The 21,194-nt window shown below is 45.1% G+C and overlaps 1 protein-coding gene across 4 annotated transcripts in view; it reads right to left on the reverse strand.

Moving 5' to 3' along the window:
- Positions 1-21,194, reverse strand: part of LOC144696777 (DENN domain-containing protein 5B-like) — a 294,878-nt gene that overhangs the window by 18,991 nt on the left and 254,693 nt on the right. For all 4 annotated transcript variants that reach the window (XM_078568498.1, XM_078568496.1, XM_078568499.1 and 1 more), the window contains 8 exons: positions 18,427-18,558; positions 13,828-13,980; positions 13,626-13,704; positions 12,234-12,315; positions 10,356-10,484; positions 8,234-8,355; positions 4,797-4,942; positions 180-298 (listed from right to left, as the gene is read on the reverse strand). In XM_078568498.1, the coding sequence (XP_078424624.1) occupies positions 180-298; positions 4,797-4,942; positions 8,234-8,355; positions 10,356-10,484; positions 12,234-12,315; positions 13,626-13,704; positions 13,828-13,980; positions 18,427-18,558 (962 nt within the window). The remainder of the gene's footprint in view (positions 1-179; positions 299-4,796; positions 4,943-8,233; positions 8,356-10,355; positions 10,485-12,233; positions 12,316-13,625; positions 13,705-13,827; positions 13,981-18,426; positions 18,559-21,194) is intronic.

Consider the following 21,194-nt stretch of genomic DNA (forward strand, 5'->3'; position numbering starts at 1 on the left):
CCACAGATTATGCCTGACAAGGAAACTGTGTTTCCAGCTTTTACTGGGGATGCTATTGACGATCTCCAGCAGCCCTTCTTGTTGTACATGAGATTGTCTGGGACTACAGGCAGCCGGTCAAGTGAATCGTGCTGTCTTGCTGACAGAAAGTGTTTAGTGTAGTGTTGTCAGGTCCTTACCTGTAAGTGTGTCCGGTAATCTCATTCCGGACCATCACGCAATCCACCAGCCACTTAGCCAACAGGCCTGAGTTGTCGTGGCCGATCTGAACTGTGGTTAGTTTGCCCAGATTCTGGCACTGAATGAGAGGAAAGTGGAGACCATTAATTCACAGTTCACACACCCAACAGCAACACAACAGTCTGCTCTCTGACTCAGTGTTCATTCCTCTGCCCTCTGCTGGCTCTCAAGAGCCTGACCTTGGGTTCAATCCATAATGTGCTGACTCCATACTTGCAATGAGGTTCTAGCAGCACTAGTGTTGCTACCCTGAATATATAGGGGGGCAAGGATTTTTTAAAAAAGCCAAGGACACTCACCCCAGCCCACTGGAAAGTGCACGTGTGGATTCAGATGAGGACAGGATCAACTTCAACTGTGATGCCGCCCACTCTCGGGTCGAACAGCCCCCACTCTCACAACTCACATCAGAAATGGCTACTCAGGTGAGGTACTGGAAGGCATCCAGCACTTGAGAAACCAAATCTCAGTAAAGTTAGGTAGAGCAATCCAAAGTAAGAAGCCAAGCTCTGTAGACTGTAGGTTTGAGACCCGCTCAATAATTCTAATAGGTGGCAAATCAAGAGCAGTAGGCACCCAATGCCCCAACCTGGGCTCTCTGCCAGAGCTAATCCTTGCCAGGGATTACCCAATTGTAGAGTCAGTTCTTATATTTAACAAAATGGGGTGAGTTAGTGAGAGCTGTCTTTGTGGATAAATCACAACACAGCAACAATCTGCATTGATATAACACCTTTAATGTAATATGACATCCTATGGCACTTCACTTCACGGGGCTATTATCAAACATAACAGGGAGGCGGTGGTGTAGTGGGATTGTCACTGGACTGGTAATCCAGAGACCCAGGGTAATGCTCTGGGGACCCAGGTTCGAATTCAATAAAAATTTGGAATTAAAAGTTTATTGATGACCATGGAACTATTATTGATTGTCGTAAAAATCCATCTGGTTCGCTAATGTCCTTTAGGGAAGGAAATCTGTCATCCTTCCCTGGTCCAGCCTACATGTGACTCCAGGCTGACAACTCTTAAATGCCCTCTGAAATGCCCTAGCAAGCCACTCAGTTGTATCAAACCGCTAAAAAGTCAATAAAAAGGAATGAAACCGGACAGGCCACCTGGCATCGATCTAGGCACCAGAAACAACACTGGCAAACCCAGCCCTGTCGACCCTGCAAAGTCCTCCTTACTAACATCTGGTGACTTGTGCCAAAATTGGGAGAGCTGTCTCACAGACTAGTCAAGCAGCAGCCTGACAGAGTCATATTCACGGAATCATACCTTACAGATAATGTCCCAGACTCCACAATAATGATCCCTGGGTATGTCCTGTCCCACCGGCAGGACTGACCCAGCAGAGGTAGCGGCACAGTGGTATACAGTCAGGAGGGAGTTGCCCTGGGAGTCCTCAACATTGACTCCAGCCCCCATGAAGTCTCATGGCATCAGGTCAAACATGGGCAAGGAAACCTCCTGCTAATTATCACATACCGCCCTCCCACAGCTGATGAATCAGTGCTCCTCCATGTTGAACATCACTTGGAGGAAGCACCGAGGGTGCTTCACCATGTTGACACCTTATTTTTAGGTATGCCTGGTGCTGGTCCTGGCATTCCCTCCTGCACTCTTCATTGAACCAAGGACACAGAATGTAGGGGGACTTCAATGTCCATCACCCAGAGTGTCTCGGTAGCATCACCACAGACCGAGCTTGCTGAGTTCTGAAGGACAGAGCTGCTAGACTGGGTCTGCAGCAGGTGGTGAGGGAAAAAACATACTTGACCTCATCCTCACCAACCTGCTTGCTGCAGATGCATCTGTCCATGACAGTATCGGTAGGAGTGACCATCGCACAGTCCTGGTGGAGACAAAGTCCCGTCTTCACATTGAGGATAAAAATGTGTTATGTGGCATGACCACAGTGCTAAATGGGATAAATTTCGAACGGATCTAGCAACTCAAGACTGGGCAACCATGAGGCACTGTGGGCCATCAGTTGCAGCAGAATTTTATACAACTACAATCTGTAACCTCATGATCCGGCATATCCCCCACCCTACCATTACCATCAAGCCAGGAGATCAACCCTGGCTCAATGAAGAGGGCAGGAAGGCATGCCAGGAGCAGCATCAGGCATACCTAAAAATGAGGTGTCAACCTGGTGAAGCTATAACACAGGACTACTTGCATGCCAAACAGCATAAGCAACAAGTGATAGATAGAGCTAAGCGATCCCACAATCAACGGATCAGATTTAAGCTCTGCAGTCCTGCCACATCCAGTCACGAATTGTGGTGGACAATTAAACAACTCAATGGAGGAGGAGGCTCCGCAAATATCCCGATCCTCAATGATGGAGGAGACCAGCACATCAGTACAAAAGATAAGGCTGAAGCATTTGGCACAATCTTCAGCCAGAAGTGCCGAGTGGATGATCCAACTCGTCCTCTTCCGGAGGTTCCCAGCATCACAGATGCCAGTCTTCAGCCAATTCAATTCACTCCATGTGATATCAAGAAATGGCTGAAGGCACTGGATACTGCAAAGGCTATGGACCCTGACAATATTCTGGCAACAGTACTGAAGACTTGTGCTCCAGAACTTGCTGCGCCCCTAGCCAAACTTTTACAGTACAGCTACAACACTGGCATCTACCTGGTTATGTGGAAAATTGCCCAGGTATGTCCTGTACACAAAAAAAAAACAGGACAAATCCAACCAGGCCAATTACAACCCCATCAGTCTCCTCTCCATTATCAGTAAAGTAATGTAAGGGGCCATCAACAATGCAACTAAGCAGCACTTGCTTAACCTGCTCACTGATGCTCAATTTGGTTTCGCTAGGGTCACTCAACTTCTGACCTCATTACAACCTTGGTTCAGACATGGACAAAAGAGCTGAACTCCAGAGATGAAGTGAGAGTGACTGGCCTTAACATCAATATAGCATTTGACTGAGTGTGGCTTTAAGGAGTCCTAGCAAAGCTGGAGTCAATGGGAATCATGGGAAAACTCTCTGCTGGTTGGAGTCATACCTAGCATAAAGGAAGATGGTTGTGGTTGTTGGAGGTCATTAATCTCAGTTCCATCACTGCAGGAGTTCCTCAGGGTAGTGTCCTCGGCCCAACCATCTTCAGCTGCTTCATTAATGACTTTCCTTCCATCATAAGGTCAGAAGTGGGGATGTTCGCTGATGATTGCACAATGTTCAGCACCATTTGCAACTCCTCATATACTGAAGCAGTCCATGTCCAAATGCAGCAAGACCTTAACAATATCCAGGCTTGGGCTGACAAGTGGCAAGTAACATTCGTGCCACACAAGTGCCAGGGAATGACCATCTCCAACAAGAGAGAATCCAACCATTGCCCCTTGATGTTCAATGGCATTACCATCACTGAAATCCCCACTAACAACTTCCTGGAGGTTACCATTGACCAGAAACTGGCCATATAAATACTGTGGCTACAAGAGCAGGTCAGAGGCCAGGAATCCTGCGGCGAGCACCTCTTGACTCCCCAATGCCTGTCCACCATCTACAAGGCACAGGTGATGGAATATCCCCCCCTTGCCTGGACAAGTGCAGCTCCAACAACACTCAAGAAGTTTGACACCATCCAGAACAAAGCAGCCCGCTTGATTGGCATCCCATCCACAAACATTCACTCCCTCACCACCAATGCACAGTAGCAGCAGTGTCTACCAATTACAAGATGCACTGCAGAAACTCACCTAGGCTCTTTAGGCAGCACCTTCCAAACCCACGACCGCTACCATCTAGAAGGACAAGGGCAGCAGACACATGGGAACACCACCACCTGGAAGTTCCCCTCAAAGCCACTCACCATCCTGACTTGGAAATATATCGCTGTTCCTTCACTGTCACTGGGTCAAAATCCTGGAACTCCCTCCAGCACTGTGGTCATTCCCTGGCACTTGTGTGGCATGAATGTTACTTGTCAGCCCAAACCTGGATATTGTCCAGGTCTTGGTACATTTGGACATGGACTGTTTCAGTATGTGAGGAGTTGCGAATGGTGCTGAACATTGTGCAATCATCAGTGAACATCCCCACTTCTGACCTTATGATGGAAGGAAGGTCACCCCATGGACTGCAGCGGTTCAAGTAGGCACCTTCTCAAGAGCAACTAGGGATGGGCAATAAATGCTGGCCCAGCCAGCGACACCCACATCTCGTAAATAAATTTTAAAAAAATTTCATACCAGGCCACATATTAGGATAGGTGGCTAAAAGCTTGGTCGAGAGGTAGCTTTTAACGAGTGTCTCAAAGGAGGAGAGAAACATAGGGATTTGGGGTGGGAATTCCATTGCTTAGGCTAAGGTAGCTGAAGGCATGGGCGTCAATGGTAGACCAATGAAAATCAACAGACATAATCAAGCCAGAATTGGAAGAATGCAGAGATGTTGGAGAGGGTCACGGACTGGAGGAGTTTACGGAGATTGAGAGGGATTTGAAGACAAGGATGAGATCTTAAAAACAGGCTGAAAGTCAAATTGTTTCAAAAGAAAAGCACAATTAAAGCTATGCACAAACCTCAAAAGTCATTTCCAAAACGTTCTTGGGAACCTGCATCACCCCAGTGTCCCCCAGCTCACCCGACACACTGATCCAAGGATTGGAGGTAGTGATGGAGTTACTCAGCTTTTTGATAGGAATAATGACAGCTCTGTACGGGATCACTGTGGAAAGCAAGAAGAGAACGTGGCAGAGATTGTTAGAATAAAAATAATACCGCTACACAGAACAAAGTTGCCCATCCCTCACGAGCTTGGGTTCTTCTATATAGGGTCAGTGGTTAGCACTTTTGCCTCTGGGCCAGGGTTCGAATCTCACTCTGGAGACTGGAGCACTTAATCTAGGTTTACACTGCAGTGCACTACTGAGGAACAGCTGCACTGTCGTTGGTGCCATCTTTCAAGTGAGATATTAAACAAGGTCTCATTTCTTTTCTTTGGTGAATGTTAAAGAATCCGCAGCACTCTTTTGAACAAGAGCGAGAGAGCTCTCCAAGTATTCTGGTCAATATTTATACCTTGAGAAACTCAGAAAATACAGATTATCTGGTCACAATCACATTGTTGTTTGTGGGAGCTTGCTGTGCGCAAATTGGCTGCTGCTTTTCCTACATCGTAACAGTGACTACATTTCAAAAGTATTTCATGGCTGTGAAGTGCTTTGGGACATCCTGAGGTCATGACAGACGCAATATAAAAATATAAACATACAAATCCAAGTCTTTCTTTTTCTTTTTATATTGATCGGCAGGCAGCAAGTTATGTAGTGTTCCCACTGCCACCAGCACCCTATCAGTATAAAAGGAGCGGGGGGTGGGGGTGGGGTAACACCCTCCCCACCAGGGTTGTGACTGTCCCTGGGGCACGAAAGCTCGCTGTATGAGGGTGTATAGTCATTCACATAACTGCAAGTATTCTACACAAAGTCTAATATAAAATTCTCATTCCTTTGTTCAAATTTCCCCATGGTCTTGCCCTTTCAAACCTCCTACGCCCCTCAGAGAACTCAGCATTCCTGTAAATCTGCCCTCTTCACATCCTGCATTTCCTTCACCTGTCCACTGCAGCTGCACCTTCAGGTGCCTAGGCCTGACGCTCTGGGCATTCCCCTCCCTAAACCTAACTCCCTCTCGCCCTTTAAGATGCCATAAGACCCAGGGCGGGATTTACCGTTCCCGCCTCTGGCGGGGATTGTTGCGGGACAGAAAATTTGACGGACTGGTTGACTTCAGGCGGGAATTTCTGGTTCCGCCCAAAATCCGTGCCCTACTTTTCTTTGTAACCAAACTTTTGGTACTTAAGCAAATATCTGATTACATGGCTCAGTGTCAAATTTTACCTGATAATGCTCCTGTGAACTGCCTTGGGACGTTTTACCACATTAAGTGTCCTATAAATGGAAGTTGTTATTGAGGAGTGATGGAGGGAACTCTAACATTGGGGTACAGAAAAGGGAGGGGTTATCTTTATATCTAACCTTCAGCGAATCGAATGTCAGGCTGTAGCTTCATAACAATCAGGAGAGCGTCCACGTGGCCTTGGATCCCCCGGACCGTTCCACCCCACCCCCACCTCAGGTCCATTCCCAATGTGATTTTGAGACCCTTTGAGAGACAAGACTTGATTTTTCAACTCTAATTTCTGAAAGTTATGTTATGTATATGGGAAAGTGCATCTTAAAATGCAGGGCTCCACTGTGAGTCCTCCTCCCTCAGGCAGTAAGCTGCAAACTGCAATGGTTGTACAATGACCAGCATTCATGGCTGTGGACTGGATTGTTCAGGGAGGGGCAGACGGGTTACTCCTGGTTTTTAAATGGGATAATTGCAGTTTGCAGCTCCTGGAGGTAAGCTCCTGGTTTGTGCTTTTCCCCCACTGGGTATGGAAACAACAACAAGGCAATGGCAGCCAAGTTGTGCACAGCAAGATCCCACAAACAATAATCTGATAATCTCCAGATAATCTGTGTTAGTCAGTTTGGTTGAGGGATAAGTATTGGCCAGGGCACTGGGCAAAAGACCCCTTCTTCAGAACAGTGCCACGGGATCTTTTATATCCCCCTGAAACGTCAAGTTCGAAAGATGGCAGCTCTTGCCAATGCAGCACTCCCTCAGCACTGGCCTGATCCTGCTCTCTGCCAAGATCCACCATGGGTTCACTGAATCGACATCAAGCAAAGAAAGTTTCATCTTTCTCCCTTTTCTGGCTCCAAGACCTATCTTTGCAGCCCCTGTACTGCTGCAGGTGACAACAGATAATGTAGTAGTGATGAGGGAATTGAGCACTAGATGTTCTGGTCTATATACACAAAGTAGGGCCTTTTCATAACAAGCTATTGGGTAAACTATGGCTTAAAGTCAGCACTGTAGAGCCCAATACAACAGCGGCAGCACACTCTAAGGTCATTGCCTCTGCAAACAAACACTCATCATCGGCCACTTTATGTCCATCTGATTGAAAACACATTCAAGACCCCAGCTGAAGACCAGGCCCCAACATACAGGACACAAGCAGACTCAAAAAGATGAAAAGAGAAGGGATGAAGTGCAAAGTAGTGATTAGCCCATGGCTGGTTTGTGTTTCAGAGACTGCAGATTGAGAAAGGAGGGAAGCCTGCGTTCCACAGATCTGAGAACGAGTGGGAGTCAAAGCCTCCAGGAGGTGAGAAAACTGGAATGGCAAAAATAGTCATCTTATTTTGCTGTACAATTACTGTACTCAGCACCCAAAGTGACCTGAGCAGAAGTCCTGAGCATATTGCAAGGTTACACTGAGGATGAAGTGTTGAGGGGAGGCCAACATTCGGGCCTTAAAACTTTGCTGTTATCAGAGAAAAGGAAAAGTGATGGAGGCTGAGGAGAGTTACAGTTTTATCTTCTAGGGAAAGAATGAGCTACGAGTTGGTGACGGTTAATTGAATCTTACAGTGCAGCAGGCCCTTTGGCCCATCAGGCCTGTGCCAGCTCATTGAGCTATCCAATTAGTCCCAGTCCCACTGCCTTTTCCTCATAGCTCTTCCAATTTTTCCGTGGCTATTATTTATCGGATTCGCTTTTAACAACTATTATTGAATCTGCTTCTACAGCCCTTTCAGGCAGTGCATTCGTACGAACATACAAATCAGGAGCAGGAGAGGGCCATTCAGCTCCTCGAGCCTGCTCCGCCATTCAGTAAGATCATGGCTGATCTGATTGTATCCTCAACCCCACATTCCTGCCCACCCCCGATAACCTTTCACCCCAAGAATCTATCTAGCTCTGCCTTAAAAATATTCAAAGACTCTGCTTCCACCGCCTTTTGAGGGAGAGAGTTCCAAAGACTCGCAACCCTCTGAGAGAAAAAATTCCACATAGTAACAACTTGTTGCAAGAGAAAAACTCTCAGCTCCTCGCTGGATTTTTTGGCAATTATTCCAGTATAGTTATCCTGTCTTAAAGGGACACTGTCCCAACTTACTGATTGTCGTGAAGACACTGGTAAAGCAGAAGTAGTCCACAGCATTGAGTGACAACAGGTGGTAAAGGAATTGCTCCTTCTCATCCTCACAGCGCAGAAAGGCATAACGCTTGTACAATTTCCTGTTGGTGTGAAAGAGAGACAGTGAACACCAACTAAACTGTAACCCCTCTGACTTCAGATCAACAAACACAGCAACAACCTGTTTTTGACATAGTAAAATACCCCTAAGCACAATTGGATAAAATTTGACACCGAGCCACATAAGGAGACATTAGGACAGTTGACCAAAAGCTTGGCCAAGGAGAGAGAGGGGCGGAGAGGTTTAGGGAGGGATCTCCAGAGCCGAGGGCCCAGGCAGCTGAAGACCTGATGTTGCGGGTGGAGCAATTGAAATGTTCCAGAGACAGGAGCTGCAGGATTGCAGAGATCTCTGAGGGTTGTAGGGCTGGATGAAGTTACAGAGATGGTGGGGGCGGACGAGGCCACACAGGGATTTCAACACAAGGGCGCAAATTTTAAATTTGAACATTGTCGAGTTCCCGTGCTCTGCCTGAGCATCAGGTAGACTAAGGTAGCAATGGTGAAAATCACATATCGTCAAACTCCCACTTGCTTGTTCCCTCTTCTCCTGCAGCCTGGAACTTGTATTGTTTTCCTTCAAAAGTATGATGTGACTTGGTGTAGGATAGTGAATATAATAGGGGAAATCAATTAACAAATCAATAGTCAGTATTTATATCACTGTTGTGTGAGAATGTGTTCTGTGTGATAGAGGTTAAACAAATGGTTCAGATTAGGTCATTAGGATTCAGGATGTGAATGTTCAATAAGCGGGTGGCGTCAGATTAATACAATTTTAGAAGCACCAAAGAGTTTGTGTAAGAATCAAAGCTAGTTTGGAGCCAACACATCCATGTTTCAGCTGTTATCATTCTGTTCAGGTGCAATGTCTATAACAATGAAAACTGTCCTAATTGTTACAAAAATTATATTTATATTCCACAAAGAATGAGGTGTACTTGGTGCAACATTGCCACTTACACTGACGTAGAGGAGCTTACGACACAAAATGATGACATGCCAATAATCTCAGAACTGATAGTTTTGGAGCAAGTCATCTGACACTGTCCATCTAGGTGTATAAATAAGTTCACTTTCATATGCTCTGCTGAGAACTTGCATGGATTGTTAAGTAATTTAAAGCCCCTGGTGGATATCCTACCAGTAAGTATATAAATATATAATTTGATTTCAGTAATAGACAGAAACTAAAAGCAACAAGTTGATTTTTCACTGACATCCAATCCTATATAATTTGGGTTAATCTACTCAGTTGATCTAGCACATTGGTTCCACCACTTGCTATTAGCACAAGTCAACCCAGGCCAAAATCACCCAACTCTTAGCAACAGACTACAGACAGAGGCCCAGGAGCAGACTGCTTTGAAGCTGTCAGCACTAGAAAATGTCACTTGCTACGGGAGGATTTACGAAGGAACATGGGCCAAAATATAAACCATCAGTCAAGAAAAGCCACTATTCCTGTGGAGAAAGAGTGGGATTAATGGGTAGAGTTATGGGTTGCCTGCATTCACCACATATAAACTGGTTAATCCTAGCTGGCGTACCAAGGTAACCCTCTCACAACCAGAGCTGCTCAACTTCAGAGGGTGGAGAAACTGAGTTTTCTCACTCTGTTACAACCGGAACTATTTGTGTGTCAAACAGCATTAGCTGTTTCTCAGTGGAGACGTTGAGCTGTCTGCTCTCTTTGATGGCAGCAAACCTGTTGCACTATTTTGAAGACGGGCAGGGGCCTTTTTCCCTGGTGTCCTGGCTAAAATTGATCCCTTATCAACTCCAAAACAGATTTTTGGTCATTATCACAATGCTGCTTGTGGGACCAATGTGTTTCCCTATATTACAACAGTGATAACACTTCAGAAATATTGCTGTAAAGATGAGACATGCTGAGGTTGTGAAAGGCGCTAATGAAATGCATGTGCTCCCTTTTCCCTCAGGGCTGTAAAATTCTACAATTTTTACAGTTTGCCTACGAACCACACTGAACTCTTCAGATTAAACAGACATTAGCAAAGAATTGATTGCTTAAACCTACTTGATAAGAGCTTGGTTGAACATGAGCTGCTTGAGTTGCTGAGAAAGCACCTTCTTCTCAAGGGACAGCCTTATCCAGGCCCGGGCTCGGCCTACATCCGTCTTGATCTCGCTCATGTGTTGGACATGCCTGAAATATTAAATGACATTCAATTTTTGAAACTAAAATGTTCCTCCTTGTCCCTTTGGTCATCTCCCCCTTTATTTTGCCTCTATAGCCATTGGGCATGATTAGGAGGGGGGAGTGCAGCTCGTGAGGGATTCAATCACTATTGAGTCAGAAGGTTGTGGGTTCAAGTCCCATTCGACCCTGGACACATAATCTAGGCTGACACTCCGGTGCAGGACTGAGGGAATGCTGCAGTGTTGAAGATCCATCTTTCGGTTGAGACATTATGCTGCCCCCTCAGGTGGATGCAAAAGATCTCATGGCATTATTCAAAGAGCAGGGGAGTTCCCTGGTTGCCCTGCCAATATTTAGCTCTCAATTAACATTATTAAAACAGATTATCTAACCATTACCACACTGCTGTTTGTGGAAGCTTGCTGTGCGCAAGTTGGCTGCTAGGTTTCCCACAATACAACTGTGACTGCACTTCAAAAAGTCCTTCATTGGTTGCGAAGCACTTTGGGGCTTATTGAGGAAGTGAAAGGTGCTATATAAATGCAAATCTTTCTTCCTTGAACAGACGGTGAAGGTAACACATACCAAATTATTTATAACATGTTGACGTAAGTTGCTTCGAGTGCAATCAGCTGCCATTAGAAACTGCTTGTTTCGTTAATTGTGAGAGTATTCAGCATTTAATGAGTATCCCCCTTTGGAGTTAATTGCCCTAAATAACAAGAGCCTTTTATATCGTAGGGCTAGCTGTGGCTCAGTTCGTAGCACCCTCGCCTTTGAATCAGAAGGTTGTGGGTTCATGTCCCACTCCCGGAAACCAAGAACTGTGAATGTACTCGAAAGAGTTACAATCTGTGACTGTTGATAACTCGAAAGAGTTACTTACTGAAATCCTGCAGTAACCCTGCAATATAAATTGCAAAGACAATGCAGCTAGCTCATAGCTAACAGCAATAGAAACTAAAGGGCAACAAAAGTGTCAGCCCACTATACCCCTGGGGTACATTCTGAACAATTTAGCTTTCCCTGAGTCATGGCTTCATGTAGTACAAGAACAGAAAATGAATATGGAGGGTCTGGAGAAAGTGCAAAAGTGATGTACAAGGATGCTGTCAGAACTGAGAACACCATCAAGAAAGACTGGGGCTCTTTTCTCTAGAAAAGAGAAGGCTGAGGGGGTGATCTGATAAAGGTTTTTGAAAGTGTAAAGGGTTTTGCTAAGGTAGATGTAGAGAAGATGTTTCCACTTGCGCAGAGTCAAAAACTAGATATCATAAATATAAGATTGTCACCAATAAATCCAATAGGGAATTCAAGAGAAACTTCTTTACCCAGAGAGTGGAAAAATGTGGATCTTACCAGCTACCATTAGGAGGAGTAGAGGTGAACAGCAGAGATGCATTTAAGGGGAAAGTAGAGGAGGGAGAAGGGAATAGAAAGTTGTGTTGATAGGTTTTGATGCTGTAGGTGGGAGAAGACACATATAAAGCATATACACTGGCACAGATCAGAAACATGGTTTCTGTGTTGTAACTTCTATGCAATTCCTTTCAGTTGTACAGAGACTGAGTGGAACATCAAACTGATTAGTTAGATCTGTTGAGTTCTTGCATTTACATAACATATATTTTATAAGATTACTTCTCAACTCGTGTGTGTGTGTGTGTGTGTGTGTGCATGCACACACGCATGCAAGCTGAGCAGCTGATATAACATGCTTTCTCGCATTGTTCAAGACTCGCTGTCACACTGTACCTCATGTCGTGGATGAGGGAGACCCTGAGGGTCGGCAAGTTCAGTCCTGAATCCGACCTCCGCCGTTCTGGCCCAGATGCAACTGTGGGAATATTGCAGAAAAGCAAAAGGCAAGTGAGAGTCCAGACTTGGCGGGGATTCATACGACATCCATAAATTAAATCCTCCTTTTAACAGATTAATATTTCATAGCCTCCAGGAATGTTCTGGAATCTCCAGGATTTAAAGGTTAATGTTTAGGTCACTGCTGTGAGCAACCCAGGAGAAAAAAAATTGTAGCAGCATTTAAAAAAAAAAGATTGCGTGTATATTTTAAATCATTTTCTTTGAAAGTTTTTGTTTCTTAAAAAAGATTGGGGATGGGAGGAAAACGACTGACAAGGTGGCTAGAGGCAGGTCATGGGATGAAGCCCTGAGGAATGCATCCAATCAGAGCTCATAACCCTATTTCAGCCATTACCATGAGTATGGGCCTAATAATTTGGGAAGAACAATTCCTGAGCCTGAATGGTGAGGCCTGATTATTAGGCCTTGGGTCTGATTTCCATTGATCAGGAGAGCAACAGGCAGTTTGTATGATTATTAATCACAGCGATCAACCTCCATCAATTAGTCTACAACAGACCCAGACATGAGGTGAGGGAACCCTGGAGAACTATGGGAACCTGTAACAGGAAACAGGAACAGGAAATAACCTGTTTCTCTGAGCTTGTTACGCTTACCATGGTATGTCTCAAATTAAGCCTACACTGTATCCCCAAACATTTTCTGATGGAAATCAATCTAATTTTCATTTGAATGAATCAACATTTTCATTGTGTCCCTAGCAACCTGTTGCATAGATTGGCCACTTGCTCGCTGAAATAATGTTTCCCCAGATTAGTTTGGAATTTCCTTCCCTGTCTATCGCAGGCTATGGCCTCTGGTTCTAGTTCTGGATAAAATGAAACACTGTGCCATGATTTACATTATGTCATCCCTTTAGAATATTAAAAACAGCAAAGCATCACCTCTCAAACTCCTCTTTTTCACATGCTTCACATGCTCAGTTTACGTCACTGTTCTTCATAGGCTCATCTTTCCAGCCTCTCAATCATTCCAATTGTTCTCTTCTTTATTCTTTCAATTGCTGCAACATTCTTTTGGTATCATGGTGACCAGAACTATATACAATATTCCAGGTGTGGTTGCACTCATTATTTAATAAGTGGAAGAATTATCACACCATTTTATCTCAATATCGATCTTTTAATCTTGCTCCGCTCACTGCCACCCAGCGTTATTGTGATAGCTTCAATCTATGGTTAACCCCCCAATCTCTCATTTATCATTCACATTATTTTCTTTCCGCTTAAGGTGATAGTCGTTTCTTGCAAACAGACATCTGCTCACCTGGGGTCTCCACCGTTGCTTCTCGCTTCTCCTCACTCTCCTGATAGTGGAGTAGATGGGACCAGAGTGCTGATTTCCCCTGTGATAAACCAAGGAAAGACAAATGCTGAGGACGTGATCTACTGACTTGTGGTGAGTCCTGCACTCAAATGGCTCATGAAGTATAAGCTGGGGAAAGTCGGAGCCCCTCTGGATGACTCACCTGTTTGATAAGCAGCCCGTGGCTCCAGATTCTCTCCAGGAGGTCGCACAGACTGGCTATCAATGTGTTCTCTTCCAAGCCAGTGATGTTCGCCTCTCCATGTCCCAGCTCGACTGCTTCATGTCCCATCTTTTCCACCAGCATCCGTTTGGTCTGCAAGACAGAAAAACCAAGTAGATTCAAACCATCCTAATGCATATTAAAGCCAATCGTGCCTGACCTATTATAGGACATGCCAGGAAAAAAAACTTCAACTGGTAAGCTTGAGTTAACCTCAAAAGAGTTGCCTAGTGGCCTAGCTTGTGGCCTAGTGGCCTTCTTCCCTCTTCACACCCAGGACAGTTGCAATCCCTTTGTCCAAGTGCTGGGAAACTCCAGATCAAATAAAAATCAAGGGAAGGAAATCAGTCTTGCGTTTCCCTGAGAAACATTCCACTCAAATTCATAGGGACAGGAGTAGACCATTCAGTCCCTTCAGCCTGCTCTGCCTCCAATGCCAGCTGATCTGTACCTCAACACTGTTTACCCGCCATAGTTCCATAATCTTTAATACCCTTGGCTAGTAAAAATCTATCATGCAATTTGAAATTTTCAATTGACTCCAAGCCTCAACAGCTTTTTGGGGAAGATTTTCACTAGCCTTTGTGTGAAGAAATGCTTCCTGACATCACACCTGAACATCCCAGCTCTAACTTTAATCCATCTTTTGCTAGACTTTTTCGCCAGGAGGAAATAGCTCCTTCAGTCTAGCCTATCAAATCCTTTAATTACCTCAGTTAGATTACCTCCTAGTCTCCAATATTCATGGTAACCTAAATTAGATTTCTGCAATCTGACCTCATAATTTGACCCTTTTTGCCTGGCATCATTCTGTTGAATCTTTCCTGCATCCCCTTCTGAGGCCAGGTTAAGAACATAATAAGAAATAAGAGTAGGCCATTCAGCCCCTCAAGCCTGCCTCGCCATTCAATAAGGTCATGGCTAATCTGCCACAGGCCTCAACTCCTCTTCGTGCCAGGTCCTCATAGCCTTCAACTCCCTGATATTTCAAAAATCTATCTATCTCCTCTTTAAATACTTTCAGTGATTTAGCCTCCACAGCTCTCTGGGGTAGAGAATTCCAGACATTCACTGCCCTCAGAGAAGAAATTCCTTTGCATCTCACAGGGATGCGATGGCATAGTGTTATTGTCGCTGGACTAGTATTCCAGAAACCCAGGGTAATGCTCTGGGGGTCTGGGTTCGAATCCCACCTCAGCAGAGATATTAAATGTCTAATGATGACCATGAAACCATTATTGATTGTTGTAAAAACCCATCTGGCTAACCAATGCCCTTTAAGGAAGGAAATCTGCTGTCCTTACCTGGTCTGGCCTACATGTGACTCCAGACCACACAGCAATGCAGTTGACACCTAAATGCCCTCTGAACAAGGGCATTTAGGGGTGGGCAATAAATGCTGGCCTAGCATTTATGAATATTAAAAAACAGGGTTTGAAATGAGCATCCCCTTATTCTGTAACCTAGTTCAAGATTCCCCCACATCTTCTCAACAGCTACCCTGTCAAGCCCCCTCAGAATCTTGAACGTTTCAATAAGATCACCCCTCATTCTTCTAAACTCTAATGAATAAAGGCCATTTAGCCGTTCTTGCTAAGTCAATCCCTTCATCCCAGGAATCAGCCTAGTGAATCTCTTTTGAACTGCCTCCAATGCCAGTATTCCTTAAATACATGGACCAAAATTATCCACAGTACTCCAGGTGCAGCCTCACCAACACCCTGTTCAGTTGTAACAATTGTATTTTTAAACACCAACCTCCTGGCAATACAGGCCAAAATTCCATTTACCTTCCTAATTACTTGCTGCATCTGCATGCTAACTTTTTTTGTCTCATGCATAAGAACACCCAGATCCCTCTGTGCTGCACTTTTTTGGAGTCTCTCTCCTTTTAAATAATAGCCTGCCTTTTGTTATCTTTCCTGAGGTGCAGCGTCCAGATCCGGTCTAAGCAGAGCTTTATACAACTGTTACATGGCTTAAACCTTTTTGTATTTCAGCCCCCTTCAGATTAAGGCCGGTATTCTATCAGCCTGTTCAATCTTCTTTTAATGTATCTGTCTGCTAGTTTTTAGTGATTTGCATACATGGACCCCTGAATCTTTCCGTTCTTTAACAGTTCATAACATCTCTCCATTTAGTGGAAAGCTGAGGCCCCAGTAGAGATCCCTGGGGGACACAATTAGTCACATCCTACGAAATGGAATGGATACTCATTAGTCCTACCCTTTATTTCCTACTGCCTAAACAATTCCCTACCCTGTCAATAGGTTATCTCCATTCCAGCTGCCCACTCATGTCAGCTATCGAGCAACTCCGAGCTGTCAATCCTGCTCAGTTACAAGTAGCTTTGCCTCTGAATCTTAAGGTTGTTGGCTCAAGTTGATGCATTTTGGGAGGACTAACAAGGCAATGAGTACATGTTGAATTGTAGGACCCTAGGAAATACAGAGGATCAGAGAAACCTTGGTGTACATGTCCATAGATCCTTGAAGGCAGCAGGACAGGTAGGTGAGGTGGTAAGGAAGGCATATGTGATACTTGCCTTTATTAGTTGAGGCATTGAATACAAGAGCAAGGAGGTTATGATGGAGCTGTATAAAATGCTATTTAGGCCACAGCTGGAGTAGTGTGTGCAGTTCTGGTCGCCACACTATAGGAAGGATGTGATTGCACTAGAGAGGGTGCAGAGGAGATTCACCAGGATGTTGCCTGGGCTGGAGTGTTTCAGCTATGAAGAGAGACTAGATAGGCTGGGGTTGTTTTCCTTAGAGCAGAGAAGGCTGAGGGGGGACCTGATAGAGGTATACAAAATTATGAGGGGCATAGATAGGGTAGATAGGAAGAAGCTTTTCCCCTTAGTGGAGGGGTCAATAACTAGGGGGCATAGATTTAAGGTAAAGGGCAGGGGATTTAGAAGGAATTGGAGGAAATTTTTTCTCACCCAGAGGGTGGGGGGTATCTGGAACTCACTGTCTGAAAGGATGGTAGAGGCCGGAACCCTCACAACATTTCCAAAGTATTTAGATGAATACTTGAAAAGCCATAGCAAACAAGTTTCTTCCTATCTATGCTCCTCATAATTTTGTATACCTCTATCAGGTCCCCCCTCAGCCTTCTCTGCTCTAAGGAAAACAACCCCAGCCTATCCAGTCTCTCTTCATAGCTGAAACGCTCCAGCCCAGGCAACATCCTGATGAATCTCCTCTGCACCCTCTCCAGTACAATCACATCCTTCCAATAGTGTGGCGACCAGAACTGCACACAGTTATACAGCTGTGGCCTAACTAACGCTTTATACAGCTCCATCATAACCTCCTTGCTCTTGTATTCAATGCCTCAACTAATAAAGGCAAGTATTCCATATGCCTTCTTAACCACCTTATCCATCTGTGCTGCTGCCTTCAGGGGTCTATTGTAGGCTACCAGCCAACTGCTGGAAAATGGGATTAGAGTAGATAGGGGCTTGATAACTGGCACAGACATGATGGGCCAAAGGGCCTCTTTCTGTGCTGTAAAATTCTATGACTCTGAGTTCAACTTCAGAACCTAGAGAAGTAAACTTGTAGAGTCAGAGAAATTCAGATCTCAAATTATGATGGCACCAGCCTTTGGTGAATCCACCCAATTTTCCCACTCACCTGTTCTTTGCCTACAATCCTGCATCTTTTTCTACTTCAAGTGTTTATCCAAATCCCCTTTGAAAGTTACTACTGAATTATCTCCCACTACCCTTTAAGGCAATGCGTTCCAGATCACAATCATTTTTCCCCCCTCATATCATCTCTGGTTCTTTGCCAATTATCTTAAACCTGTGTGTTCAGATTACTGACCCTTCTGGCACCAGGAACAGTTTCCCCTTGTTGACTCCTTCAAAACCTTTTACGATTCTGAGCACCTCTATCCGCTTAACCTCCCCCACTCTAAGAAAAACAACCCCAGTACCGCAAGGAACTGAAATCTGTCATCTCTGACACCATTCTACTAAATTTCCTCTCCACTCTCTCTAAGGCCTTGACATCTTGCCTAAAATGGGGTCTGGAACCAGACAGAATACTCCAGCTGGTGCCTAACTCGTGTTTTTATAAAGGTTTAGCATAACTTCCTTGCTTTTGTACTGTATGGTCTATTAATAAAGCCCAGGATCCCTCATGTCTTTTTACCAGCCTTCTCAACTTGGTCTGGCACCTTCAAAGACTTGGGTGCACATACACCCACCCCCCAGTCTCCAAGTCCTTCAATCTTGGCTGACACTCCAGTGCAGCAGTCAAGGTCTCAAATATCCTGCTAACTAGAAGGTCCAGGAAGGATCATGATGGGAGTACTGGCTGATTAGGCCTCCCCACCCCTCTAGCTCAGCAGCACTGACACCAACTGAAGCCATTAGCCCAGTGGAGATAGGAAATTAAACCTCAGGACCAGGCAAGACAGGGGAAAGGGGGTGGGGGAAAGAATTAACTGACTCATTCACCTGCCCCAAGTCTGTTCTTTGACCTCTGCCCATGTATAATTGACAGAAAAAAACCACAGTCGAGTTACCTTGATGCGACATTCTTTCAGCAGACCTTCTACAAACTTCCAGTTCGTTTGTGCGATGACAGCCGGTGACAGATCCGAGAGTTTGGGTTGCCGCAGGCTCTTTCCTATACTCCGGGCCTCCTGGATGTACTTCTGTGAAGAAGAGCAGATATATTTAAGACGGCTCCTTCCAAACTTCCAGTGGACTCCTGTGAAATCACACATCCACCTCCCGCCCCCCATCCGATATCGGAGTGCCATGTGATTGGGGGGGGGTGGGGGGTGTGTGTGGCTAGGTTCTCCTGAACATGCACGTCACTGGTCAATTCAACTAGGTTCTGACCTTGAACATTGCTCCCATATATAGGGAGAACTCTGCAGTGGCTCTCTCATACACGTGACTTGATATTTGTTAGATTATTTCTCACTCACCTCAACCCTCCAAAACCCTCATATCTCCACTGCAAATGCTTTGGTCCTGTTTCATGGACACTACAATGCTCAGTGCTCCCTTGAACCCTTCCTTCCTCATTCTTTAAAAGCTGCATACTCTCCCTTTCTCCTCGGACACTCAGTGCAGTAAAATCACAAGTAATGACCCTCACCAGCTCTACCCATGCATCCAAACCCAGATTTTTGTGGGCATGGGCAACTAAAAACATTGGTTCCCATCGGGATTGGCGACACGCAACAACTTGCATTTATATAGCGCCTTTAACAGAAGGTGCTTCCCAGGAGCATAATCAGACAAAATTTAACACTGAACCATGGAAGGAGATATTGGACAGGTGACCTAAAGCAGGAGGGAATTCCAGAGCTTAGGGCCTAGACAGCTGAAGGCATGGCTGCCAGTGGAGCGATTGAAATAAGAGATGTACAAGAGGCCAGATTTTGAAAGGCGGTAGGACTGGAGGAGCTGATAGGGAGAGGCAAGGCCATGGAGGGATCTGAACGTAAGGATGAGAGTTTTAACTCTGCATTGTTGGATCCCGAGCCAATGTAGGTCAGCAGGCACAAGGGTAATGACTGAAAGGTGCAGAACAGGAACTGCAATGTCTAGAAATCACGCAGCTCTAATTTTTGGCACCTCGGCTGCAATGTAAATGCTTCCCTCTCAACCCACCACCCACTGTGTCACTGAGTCTCTTCCTTCACAGCAACATGTACAACCTACAGAGTAACTATTCACCCTGTCACTCGCCTCGCTGAGTAATTAGAATGTGAACTAAACATGGTCTCATTTTGTACTACCAAAAGTATCAAAAAATTGAAAGTTAAGAAAAATAATTTTACTAAAGGGAAAGGAAAGAACTTGGCTTTAAAAACTGCCTTTCATGACCTCAGTACTTTACACACTAATTTACAGCCAGTGAAGTAATTGTTAAGTACAGTCACTTGCAACGTCAGAATGACACACCCAATTTGCAAACAGGAAGACTCACAAACTATGATAAATGACCTGATGATCTGCTGAAATGATCTTGGTTTAGGGATCAGTTTTGGCCAGGACACTCCCACACCTTCCAGTGTCATCTTTTATATTCACCCAAGAGGGAAGACTGGGTTTCAGTTTAATCTCTCATCTGAAAACAGCACCTCTGACAATACAGCACTCCCTAGTAACGCGCTGGAGAGTCAGCCTGGATTATGTGTTTAAGTCTCCGAGGAGAGTGTGCCGCCAGTGAGCCACAGCTGAGGTCAGACTGGGAGGACGAGAGAGTCTGCAGCTTCCCCAAAGTGACGTTCCAGTGTCTATCCTGCTAAGTGTCCAGGTAACAACTGCAGCCAGGTGCCCCAGGGGATGGAGGCAAACCGTGGAGGGGGAAGAGAAAGAGAGAGAGACCCATTTGCCCCTCATCCAGCTTGCAGCAGTGTGGGACATTGCCAGGCTGGACATGGTGTAAGATGGCTATATATAGAGTGGAGGGAGGCAAATAATTATAGAAATTAAATGAACAGCTTTCCTCAGCATTGCTACATCTTCTCTTACCTTAGTATACTCAATATAGAACGACAGCTTCCCTATCTTATTAACACAAATAAGGTTATAAGATTGAGGGGCGATTAACTGAAGTGTTTATGATAAAAGGATTCAATAGGATGGGCACTCAGTGGGGGAATCCAGAACAAGTGGGCATAGTCTTCAACACTGAGATAGTGGGGTTTAGTTCAACAAGAGTATGAAGGAATATAGTGCTAAAGAGAGTAAATGGAGTTCAGGTGCAGATCAGCCATGATGCGACTGAATGGTGAAAGGGACTCAAGGGGCTGAATGGCCTTCTTCTAGTCCCTTGTTTACATTGAAAAAGAGTTCTAACCAACAGGATGGCGATTATTCATAGGAAGGCTCCTTTTGGCTCTTCTACTTACTGGCTCAAATGGCTAATCCACAGGGACCAGGAAGATCCCAGGCATCCAACCTTCCAAACCTGTGACCTCTTCAAGGACAGTAGATGCATGGGGACACCACCAGTTTCAAGTTCCCCTCCAAGCCACTTAATCCTGACTTGGAAATATATCGCCGTTCCTTCACTGTCGCTGGGTCAGAATCCTGGAACTTCCTCCCTAACAGCACTGTGGATGTACCTACACCACAGGGACTGCAGCGGTTCGAGAAGGCAGCTCACCACCACCTTCTCAAGGGCAACTAGGAATGGACAATAAATGCTGGCCCAGCCTGCGACGCCCACATCCCATGAATGAATTTTTAAAAATTAAACACTTATGGCTGCACTGTACTTAACTGACCCAAAAATCCTCTTACTAATTTATTAACTCACTAACTCTTA

This window comes from Cetorhinus maximus, chromosome 22 (assembly GCF_964194155.1).
Source record: "Cetorhinus maximus chromosome 22, sCetMax3.hap1.1, whole genome shotgun sequence".
In the NCBI taxonomy this organism is placed as follows: domain Eukaryota; kingdom Metazoa; phylum Chordata; class Chondrichthyes; order Lamniformes; family Cetorhinidae; genus Cetorhinus; species Cetorhinus maximus.